At 42.1% G+C, this 11,953-nt stretch overlaps 1 protein-coding gene across 1 annotated transcript; it reads left to right on the plus strand.

Moving 5' to 3' along the window:
• The first annotated feature begins 502 nt into the window (after positions 1–502).
• RpS4 (ribosomal protein S4) lies at positions 503–10,752 on the plus strand. The gene is made up of 6 exons (XM_074094874.1): positions 503–610; positions 947–1,205; positions 5,035–5,132; positions 8,051–8,222; positions 9,393–9,522; positions 10,582–10,752. Exons 1-6 carry the CDS (start codon positions 608–610, stop codon positions 10,709–10,711), a joined length of 792 nt encoding a protein of 263 aa, XP_073950975.1. The 5' UTR covers positions 503–607; the 3' UTR covers positions 10,712–10,752.
• Positions 10,753–11,953: the final 1,201 nt, after the last annotated feature.

Raw genomic sequence — 11,953 nt, forward strand, 5'->3', positions numbered from 1 at the left:
ATGACTCCGATATACCTAGAAAGTTTATTAACTACTATAATTACTGCTTATTTTTACCAGACTACAATGACATCTTGACTTGTCTACAACGTTTACCTGTTAGCTCCGATGTTAATTTGGACAGGTTTTGTAGCTAAATAGTTTTATTCCCCAAGCTTTTTTTTTCCAGTAGTTTATTATAAACATTATTTACAATGATTCGTTGTTGACTAAGAATCGTTTTGGGCATTTTTTATTGTTATTGTTCAAAGCTTTGGTTCAAAGAAACCGCCACAGGTGACACTGACAATCATTAAAATTATTGCCAGTGTAAGAAATTAGTTCCAATGAAATTCCGCAACATGGCGAATAGTCATATATTTCTGGTCAGGCTTTAAATACGAACTTTTCCGACAAAATACATTATTCATTACTTCTATACGAAAACAGTGATAATAAAAAATCACAAAAGGTTTACGAACACTGTCCTTTTATGCTGCCACATTATTTTTACGTTTGACATTTCAGACAACGACCATAGACGGGATCCTCGGCTCGGCAGGACAGACAAGCTCTTGTCTGTGGTGCAAGTTTGACATTTTCTTTCTGTCAAAAGTTTGTATTGAACATGGTGAGTCAAGGCGGAATTATTCGCTAAATCCATTAAAATCGTGGTCTAAAACAATAAAAACTGCACCGGAATTCATCCTTAAACGTCGCCACATATCCTCGAATCACGTCGAGGGTTTTATTTCGGTCGGGCCGTTCGCCTAATTCTCTAACTTGCGGGTTATGTCGTACTTCGGACGACCGTCAATGGAAACATATAAATAATCGGAAGGGAGCGAGGCCGAGGCGCGCGAACGGCGACGAGGGCCCGGGATGCGATCCCCGGTCTCGGGCCGCGGGCGTCCGGTCCGGATCCGTGTGGGGCGGTGGTTAACCCGTGGTGTTTCTGTTCGGGCAGGCTCGCGGCCCCAAGAAGCACCTGAAGCGCCTGAACGCGCCGCGCGCATGGATGCTGGACAAGCTGGGCGGCGTGTACGCGCCGCGGCCGAGCACGGGCCCGCACCGGCTGCGCGAGTGTCTGCCGCTGGTGGTGTTCCTGCGCAACCGCCTCAAGTACGCGCTCACGGGCGACGAGGCGCTGCGCATCGTCAAGCAGCGCCTCGTGCGCGTGGACCACCGCGTGCGCACTGACCCGACCTACCCCGCCGGCTTTATGGGTACGTACCACTACCGCTACCAGGGAATCTGATGTGTAACTGTACTTTTACGAGATACTACCTAGAGCGTTTTCTATTTGATGGTCTGTAAATCTATGTTCACTCATTTTCGTTTTAAATTTCTTATTTCAATTTCAAAGAACTAAAAGAATTTCTTTGCTCACCCGCAACCTTAACATGATATTTAAGTTTATGCAAAATATGCGTGTTCATGCAGTTCCTCCACCTCCACACTGTAAGAACACACACAAATCACACAAACCCATCTATCACCACCACCACATATTAAGGTCACAGGTGAGCAAAGAAATTCTTTTAGTCCATTGATATGGACCTCCACGAAGTAACGCCTGATATTTTGTTGAGTTTTAGTTTGGTTGTTTTGCTATACAGAAACTTCATAGTTGCGCAATGTGTCAGGATTTACTTCATGACTACCATGGGCTATTGATTGGATGTAAGATGTAAGTCAATAAAAAAGTCAATAAAAATTACAGGTAAGTATAGGTAGTGCCACAAGAGTTGAAGTGAATGATTACACACACAGTTAGGGTACTCGACATCTGGCCACACTATACACAAAAAAACTACAAAAAGAACTGATTGCACAAAAGAAGAATGAATGAAATTAATGAGTAAATGTTAAAATCCTACTGTCATTACACAACATGTTGTAGCTATGTGTGTAATCATTCACTTTAACACTTGTGGCACTACCTGTAGTGAAAATACTTTTTCACTTCTCATGTCCGTTAAGTTGGTATTTATGCTGGATCTAGGCGACATAATAGTTATTTATGATACAAGTGCGGAAAGTAGGCAATTCCCAACGAGTGGCGGAGAACTTGAAACACGAGCGAAGCGAGTGTTTTGAGCCGGCACGAGTTGGGAATTTCCTACTTTTGACACGTATATCATACAATGTTTTACAATGCATTAAGCGAGGAAAAAAATCGAGGCAGTGACTACATCATTTATTTGCCATACTCCTTTTACTACAGTAGCAGGCAGTAGATATACATACCGATATGCACGCCAAACCAAAATCTTTAACGTATACACTTTATTAAACCATCTTTCATAACGATCATTGACTCAGAAGATTAGAAACAGCTACAGCTACTAATGATAGGTAAAGGAGACTTTGTTTTAGTATCGTGATTTTTTATGGTTAATTATTAGCCCTTTTTGCTTATGAAAATGTCCCACACTTATATTGGCTAGTCCTTATCTCCTGCACGCTCCTATAATGCTAAATATCAGTGCAACCCGTGAATAAATCCGTGTAATAGTTAATTATCATCAAGTATATGTATTATGTATCTAATCTACCAGCTGTTAACAAAAAGTTACCGTAAGTCTGAGATTTTTTAGCTTTGGAACTGTAAATTAATCAAAATTGGTTCACTAATTCTAATAGATAAAAGCAAATAAATAAGAATAAGACATACCGGTAATGTTATAATATCCATGTGTGTAGAAGTAGATTATTCTATCAATTTAAGATGTTTATTAACTTTGTTATGTATATTATAGTTCACGTATTTTGTTCAGCGTTGAGTTTGTCACTGACAATATGTACTTCGTGAAGGACGTAAGGCGGCGTAAAGTCAGATATAAATTCATCATTTAAACTCTTCATTTTAATTTACTCATCAAAAATTAATTCACCGGACTGAACTTATGGACATTACTTTGGCGGGGTTTCATGACAGGCGCGAACGGGTAACCATGATTGGTTCGTGCTACGTCGTGCGCGCGCACTGGAAGCTCATTGGTTAACTTTCGAGTGCGCGCGCTTGACGTCGCACGGTCCGAATTGGACTCAAGATTTATTTCCTTTTTTTTCATAACTTTAGACGGAATTAAAAATACGAGTTTACATGAAAAAAAATAATTAACGTTCTCTTTTCTGTCGCGATTAATCTGTATTATCTTATCAGTAAATATTCAGTTGGTTGCATCAAACGTTTTCTTATTTGTTCAAAGCCTAACTATAACGACTCTTTAGACTTATTTTTTTAACAATAGTTTGGACATAATTTGGCAATTTAAAAAAGTTACTTTACCGCACAAGTGCGGTAAGTAAAATCCATACAACTTTACGGCACACTTGTGGATGCGTGCAGGAATCACTAATTTTCTATGGATATGTTGACCCACGTCAAGAGGCACTTTCCGAGCACGTGCATTGTAAAATACATTTATATGCTCTAATGCCTAAAGTAAAATCTTCATTTAATGCTGGCCATACATACACCGCCCTTCCTATCGTCCAATCGGCATGACGCTGCAGGCATGATCCAATCTATAGTTCGTCCATATACACCACACACAATCAGTTTGAACTGTCCAATTGGCAGCGACATTCAGTTTAAACAATGGCGTCACCAGTGACAGACGACGATGTGTTAGCTGTTTTGGGCATTTTACTTCTGTTAAAGAAATAAATAAAAGATCGAGCAGAGTGGTTTTAAAATGTTAATACTTATTCATTTTGTAATTATTCCTGTTTTAGAAAATAAACACGTTTAATTAGACTGTCATTATGGTAATGAAAAATTATCGACATTTAGAAATTGCACCTCCGATAGTGGGGTCTACTAATAAGTGAACAATGTTTCCACTGTTGTTATTTCGTCTCGTTGCATTCAAAGTGAAAAGCAGCATGTAAAACTCCAGCATTAAACCCACATTTTCCCCTCGATGTGTCTATCCACCCTCGCCATACTGGCTCAGGTGGCTGTATGAATGTCTCGGGTAAAATGGTTTGTTTTATGCTCTTGTTGTACAATCTACTATTATTAAAAAGAACACTCATGACTTGAAATAGATACAGAATCAAATTTTATGCATCTTTGTGTAACCTCCTTGATGAAAGTGTAGGTGTGATAATGAATGCTAAGTTAAACCATATACATATTAGCACTTTCACCATCATCACCTCGGCTTATGTATGTCCCACTGCAGGGCACAGGCCTCCTCTCAGATTGAGAGGGATTGGGCCATTGTTCCCACTCCCACACAGGCCAATCAGCAGATTGGGAACTTAACTTTATTTTACTCATGAATTCGTCGTTCCAATCGTTTATTTAACTTGACAGATCACACATGTGAAGTTTTACAATAATTTTCGGTACAATGTACTACAGAGAATACCGTACTTCATGGACGGGTACCGCCCACTTAGTGATTTCCCATTCGTAATGAATGACCATAGACTATAAAAACCGTTTTGAAGTAAATCGATTTCATAAATATAACATACATTTAAAATTATTGTGATTATATTTTATATCAAAATCATTTAAAAATAATAAATACATTAATATGCCTTTAGGGATTAAAAAGTTAAAACAACTAAAATAGGCACTGTAATACTATTTTTAATTATACCTACCACAGGCATCTCGTTGTGAGTAGAGTAACAACAACCTGGCGTCGCTGCCGCGTCCAGTTTTGCCGCTTCATAATTGACAAAATTACTAAATTACGGAAGTGATAAACATATTAACTCAACGTAAATGGTTTATTTTAATATGTAAGATAAAGTAACTTAAACACCTGTGCAAAAATAAAATATGAATGTGTTAAATCGATTAAAACTTCTTCATGAATAAAATCAATTGTTAAAAGAAATCAAATCAGTAACGCATCAGGGCATCACTATTTTAATTAGTACTCGAGCTGTCAAAAGCTAAATAAACGATTGGGACAATTATAAAAAAAAATTAAAGGTTGAAGTCACAACTCTTTGGGAGGTAGTAGGTCAAACCACTAGGCTTATTATTCATATCAACAGTTTAATGTTTATGAATTGTGGTTACAGATGTGGTTTCGATTGAGAAGACCAATGAGCTGTTCCGTCTGATCTATGATGTGAAGGGTCGCTTCACCATTCACCGCATCACACCCGAGGAAGCCAAGGTGAGCATGGCCAGACCGGGCTTACATTCATATGAATGGTTTACATTGAACCTTTGTCTGTTAATTGTCAAATGTAATCCTAGGTTTCTCCTAAAGCAGAGTTTAGATTTGTAAGAAAAATCGTGCAAGTTGCATTACATTGCGAGGCCGTAAAGCCAACGAGTTTTTAGTGGTCAATCGAGCGCCGCAATGTAATGCAACTGCATGATTGTTCTTGAAAGTCTGAACTCGGCTTAAAAGGAATTTTCAATTTGCCAGTCATTTCAGCTCTGTTTAACTTCTATTGTATTTCAAAGTCGAAAAATATCAGCCGATGGCTGTGTTAGTATGGTTGAACACCTCTGTCTGTTTTTAACCCCCGACGCAAAAAGAGGGGTGTTATAAGTTTCACTGCTATCTGTACTGTGTGTCTGTATGTCTGTGTGTGTGTGTCTGTCTGTCTGTGGCACCGTAGCTCTTAAACGGGTGGACCGATTTGAACACAGTGTCTTTAATTGAATACAGGTTTTCTAGCAATGGTGGATGGTGGACATGTTTCATCAAAATCGGTTCTTATTATATTGAACTTTGAAGTAACAAAGTCGAGGGTTTTCCACCTTTTTGTTGGTTAGGTTATGCAGATTTTTTTTAGTTGTGGTTAGAGCATCTAATATCGGACCTTTTTCCAATACCGGTATTTTTTCGATACCGAAAATTCAAATACCGGTTTCCGGTATTTCGATATTTTTTCGATATTCGTATTATTAAAGTAAATAAATGATTTTCCCGCAACAAAACTTTCCGGTACCGACAATCTTAAGTAGCTAAGATTATTTCAAATATGTCTTAAACTTTATTCGTTTTAAAGGCTTAACAATCAAAAATGTATCACTCCGATAAACTAATGTTTATTGATTCGGTCGAAACGTTGGCGGTGCTTGAGGCTCTCCAGCGATGCCGTATTGACTATCGGTATATCGAAGTGTTGAAGTGTCTGTATAAAATCGCCACTATGTCAGTCCGAGTAGATACAGGAACAGACTTCGAAGGCGATTCCCTTGAAAAGAGGCGTAAGCCAAGAAGATGGCATATCTCCGTAACTGCAAAGCTACTACGAAACTCGAAACTCGAAGTTCGTGTCGTGCGGTCCCTCTGACACTTATACTATTTAATACGAGAGCGAGAGAAACCGCACGACCTTCAAATTTCGAGTTTCGTAGTAGCCCTGCTGTATGCTGCCGCTTTAGAAGACGCCTTCAAACTTCTGGAATGGAAAGGACAAGGCATCAATATGAACGGCGAATAATACGAGTATATCACTCAACTTCGGTTTGCCGATGATATCGTGGTTATGGCAATGTCGATGGAAGAACTAAGTACGATGCTCGAAGGCCTCAATCGAGTCTTCCAACGGGTACCTAGGCCTCAAAATAAACATGGACAAGACGAAGGTCATGTCCAATGTACATGTGGTGTCGTGTGGTGTGTTGGTTGAGAATTAGATTCTTGAAGTTGTTGACGCGTATGTATACCTGGGACATACCGCAATTAGGTAGGTCCAACTTCGAGAAGAAGGTCAATCGTCAAATTCAACTCAGATGGGCAGCGTTTGGGAAACACGGCAATGACTTTTCGTCCAAAATTCCTCAGTACCTTAAGACGAAAGTCTTTAACCAATGTGTGTTACCAGTGATGATGATGACATACTCGTATATATCCGAGACGTGGTGATTTACCATACGTAGGCCATATGTTGAAATGGGCTCAGAGTTGCTCAGAGAACTATGGAAAGAGCTATGCTTGGGGTTTCTCTACGGGATCGAATCAGAAATGCGGAGACACGTAGAAGAACAAGGGTCACCGACATACAGTACACTGCATTGAGTACAGGCCCTCTTTCACCTATTAGAGGCCCTGGGCACAACATGCTGCATTCGGTAAGCCTGATTTTCAGGCGAGAGTAGAGTAGCTTGGTTATCGTTTGGTAATGGAGGAGAGACTAGGGGGCCCAAACCATCGCGGGGCCCTGGGCGCTTGCCCAAGAGGAGGGGAGGGGAAGAGGGGCCTGCCGACATAGCCAAGCGAATTAACTCTTTGAAGTGGCAATGGAGGACGTATAGTACGGAGAAAAGATGTCCGTTGGGGCCGAAAGATTCTCGATGTAGAACTGCGGATCAGCAAGCAAAGCGTAGGACGTCCACCAACGAGACGGACGGATGGATGACCTGGTTAAAGTCGCAGGTTCACGGTAGATAGGTAGGAACACACTTCTAAAACACGACGCCATGCTACGCCACCTGACCCTTGTCAGTAGTACTAATAAATCCCATGCATTTACTATATGGCCAGGTGCAGATATTAAGTAAGACACGGCACGTGATGACACGCGGTTTTGTCATAGGTACCTATCAAGGTATCGTTGGTAATCTTTATAAATCGTAGATTCTAATTTAATTTACTTTAAATAATACTATTAATAAAATAAGTAATTAATTTGTGACTTTTGAGAGTGTTGAGAGTACAATACTCTATTAAAAAACCAAATAAATATTATTTAGAGATTAATATCGAAAATATCGAAATACCGGTATTATACGATTTCAATATCGGTTGTGTTAATATCGGAATTTTGGTCCGATATTCCGGTTTTTCGATATTATCGAATACCGGTATTCATGCTCTAGTTGTGGTTGACAAATGTTTCCACGCATTGATGGATGTGACGTTCATGAGAATCTTTACCTTGTTATTAAGACTCTGTAAAGCAGCAGGGGTGCTAGCCATCCACTCTATTTATGGCCACTACGTCTAGTTTCCTCTCTCCTTCGACTCGCGCTTCGCGCCCGAAGAACCGACAAAAAGCGGAGGGAGGGCGAGGGTACAGTGGTGTCTGTATTGGCGTCATGTGTCATGTGTCATGTGTGTTGTGTCGCCCGCAGTACAAGCTGTGCAAGGTGCGGCGCGTGGGCACGGGCCCGAAGGCGGTGCCGCTGCTGGTGACGCACGACGGCCGCACGCTGCGCTACCCCGACCCGCTCATCAAGGTCAATGACTCCGTGCAGCTCGACATCGCCACCAACAAGATCATGGACTTCATCAAGTTCGAGTCCGGTCAGTACACACCCCGTTCATCAAGTTCGAGATCCGGTCAGCACCACCCGCACCCCGCACCCCGCACCCCGCACCCCGCACCCCACACCCCGTACCCCACACACCACACACCCCACACCCCTCGCTACATGCCATAATATACTCAGTATATTAATGATACAATACAGCACAGACACTTAATTTAATAAAATATTGAAAGATGTAGAAAACAAACTATGACCACTAAACAGTAATCTCTTCCAAATAACCTGTTAATAGACTAGCGGTTCTTTAAATTTTTGGTGGCAGAACCCTAATGGAATAACAGCCAGAACCTTGAGATAGTAAAAATTCATTTAATAATGCATTCTATACTAATACTAATCTCATAATATAAATACGTTACAATACTTCGATCAATCATATTACTGACGTAAACTAAAATGTTCACTATTTATTGGTTGTACTGTTTGTTTGTTTACAGTATCCCAAATATTTTGCCTCGCATAGCATTTATTTTGATCATGGTCATTAGTTTTGCGAAACGCTCGCAGAAGCATTGCAGAGCCCCAGTGCTCTTCAGCGAACACTTTAGATGGCACTCGAAATAAATCGCACAGTCTAATAGTGATTTTTCACCGGCGAGGCGAGACGAGAATTGAAATTTGTATGCAATCTCGCGCGCCCGCCGCGAGCCGCAGCGGGCGGCCGCGGGCGCTGCCATACCAATTTCAATTCTCGTCTCGCCTCGTCTCGTCTCGCCTCGCCGGTGGAAAACCACCTTAAGATGTTTATCTTTAGAACGAAATCGAACTTATACCCAGCTATGGTAATTTCAGGTTAATGCGTCGCCAACGCCTTCATAAGTACAGTTTAGATCTGCAAGAAAAATAGTGCAGGTCCCTATTACTATTAGATTGCGACTTTCGACGGAGCGGTTCGAACTCCTTCTCTCGACGGCCTCGCATGTATTGGACTTGCACGATTTTCCTTGCATATCCAAAGTGGGACTTTGAACGAACAAACAGCATCGCCACTTATGCCTCTTATTTATAATCGCTGTCTAATTACTATTTGCTGGTTGTTGTAAGCAGTGCCGTGCCGATAACTCGTGGTGTGTACTCGTATAAAGCAAGTTCTCTTAGTTGTAAGTCGTAACGTGACTGAGTCGTGTGTCGTTGTTGGTTGCAGGCAACCTGTGCATGATCACGGGCGGGCGCAACTTGGGGCGCGTGGGCACCATCGTGTCCCGCGAGCGCCACCCCGGCTCCTTCGACATCGTGCACGTCAAGGACACCACCGGACACACATTCGCCACAAGGTACGGCCACGGCCACAAAGTGACCACTACAGACAGACAGACAGACACGCTGCCAATTAGCTATCAATAATACTAAAATGAGTCACCTTCTCTCTGCTGTAAAGACTCCAGTACACGATGGCTCACTAACAGGATTTTGCCCTCGTTTACAACGGGCACACGCACGTGGCGGAAATAGGAAAAGGGAATATGCAAGCATTTTTAGAGTTCCATAGTCCTAAAACATCCCTTTTAGTTTTGCTATGTCTGTCCATACATCTGTTTGTCCATCCCGACTTTGACTGTTAGTGCTACAAAGCTGTAATTTTTTTTATTGGTGATCTGATCAGGTACCAATTTTTCTAATTTAGTAATACATAGCCGGCAAATAACCAATCTTATTTTTGTATATTTATTGCTATTAATTTAAAATTCAGTCACCGTACTAATGGTTTATTCTATGAGCTTACAACCTCTTTCAAAACCTTGATACTTATGACATCATTGTCCTCATCATCATCATCATCATCATCATCATTATCTCAGCCTATATGCGTTCTACTGCTGGGCACAGGCCTCCTCTCAGAATTAATGATCTTCAATAGGTTGTCCATTAGCACCTTGAACATTATCGGTACAAGGTGATAAAGCTCGACCCGTATTCCAAGTGACATGTGATTGAATTATCAGGTCGTACAAAATCGGTCGAGCATTGTCCAGGTCGTACAATAACTACACCCACCGTACCGTCCGTACCTGATGGACGTAGAGTCGACCACAGAGAGATCGATGCGGCCAATGTTGCAAAAATATGTGCACTCCAATAACCATAACATCAAGTCGATGAAGTCGCGTATACACATATCTCTGTAAGGGCCTCTGCTGAGTGGCACGGGTGCACGGCTCGGCGCGGCGCGGCAGATGTGCAGCTCTGCTCTGTCAGATGACACGAAATAAGCACGCCGCGTCAAGCCAGGCCGTGCGCCCGCGGAGGCCCCCACTGCGGCCGTGTCGGGGGACGGGGGACGGGGGACGGGGAGTGCAGCGGCACAGCGGCAGTAAGGTGGTTGCGTGTTGCAGGCTGAACAACGTGTTCATCATCGGCAAGGGCACGAAGGCGTACATCTCGCTGCCGCGCGCGCGCGGGGTGCGGCTCACCATCGCCGAGGAGCGCGACAAGCGCCTCGCCGCCAAGCAGCAGGCCAGCTAGGATCTTAGGATTAAACACTAAAATAAACAAAAAAACTAAAACATACTTTCATTTCCTGCTTAGAATTACATATCCAGTACAACGTAAAAGAGTAGAAAGGAATCTTAATACACTTGAAATACAAACAAACATTTAAAGTTAAATATGTGGTTACAAGCAACTCTTTCATTTAATTTGTACTCTTCTACGGTCTTTAATTATCTAAGCTTCTACGTACCTCAGTGTGCCGGCGGCCCAGCTTGCCCAGTACCACGGGTACGGGTACATACCTTGTCGCACGACACGTCAGGCGCCGCAAAACAATATTGTGCGCTCGAGGCCTAGGCTCGCAAGACAACTTTCCATCCCAGCCATCCGTCCCGCTGCTGGGCACAGGCCTCCTCTCAGAACAAGAGGGCTTGGGCCGTAGTTCCCACGCGGGCCCAGTGCGGATTGGGAACTTCACACGCACCATAGAATTGCTTCGCAGGTTAGTGCAGGTTTCCTCACGATGTTTTCCTTTACCGCAAAGCTCGTGGTAAATTTAAAATGTAACATCGCACATGAATTAAGCCGTGGTGGCCTAGTGGTTTGTCCTATCGCCTCTCAAGCAAAAGGTCGTGGGTTTAAACCGCGGCTAGCAAGACACTTGCCACAAAATGTATTGTCAAATGTTAAAATGTACTTTCTCAATACGGGCACTTGAGAGTTTCTCGAATATAATTTCGAAAAAGATACACTTCTAAAATGCGCACTACCGAAATGTACATACCTACGTGTACGTGTACTTGTTGTTATGGCCGTCCATATAATTAAGAAACGTACCATTAGAGATGTACACCTTGCGATAAGTGATCCTTATAAAAAGCTTATTTTACGAATGTGTAATGATGTCCGTTAGCGTGCGCAGCCGCATGTCGTTGCAAGTTTGATGAAGAAGCGGCATCGAAGTACGTCCGTCCATTAATTAAACTCTAATACATCGTACATGTACAGTCAAGTGCAAAGATCGACAGGGTCAAAGTTACAAAAATATGTATAGGTACACGACCTTAATGTTGAGGTCGTTATTTTTTCACACCTCTCCTTCAGAAAAGTAACTTTTTATCCCTGACGAGAGGGAGCAAAGTGCAAGGCTTTTCAGGGGTGTTTTATTGCAAATGCCATTTTTTGAAGTTGATAATTGTAAAGCCACGCCATTTTCTATGCTGGTTGTTCTATAATAATATTTAGATTTTTTTTTCTAGTTTCTTAATGGTCGGT

This window comes from Choristoneura fumiferana, chromosome 12, assembly GCF_025370935.1.
Source record: "Choristoneura fumiferana chromosome 12, NRCan_CFum_1, whole genome shotgun sequence".
NCBI classification, from domain to species: Eukaryota; Metazoa; Arthropoda; class Insecta; order Lepidoptera; family Tortricidae; genus Choristoneura; species Choristoneura fumiferana.

Bases quoted from the DNA above. Each gene is read 5' to 3' on its own strand.
- RpS4 (XM_074094874.1), top strand. The intron at 5,133-8,050 runs GTGAGCATGGCC...TGTCGCCCGCAG, and splicing joins TCACACCCGAGGAAGCCAAG to TACAAGCTGTGCAAGGTGCG. The intron at 9,523-10,581 runs GTACGGCCACGG...TGCGTGTTGCAG, and splicing joins GGACACACATTCGCCACAAG to GCTGAACAACGTGTTCATCA.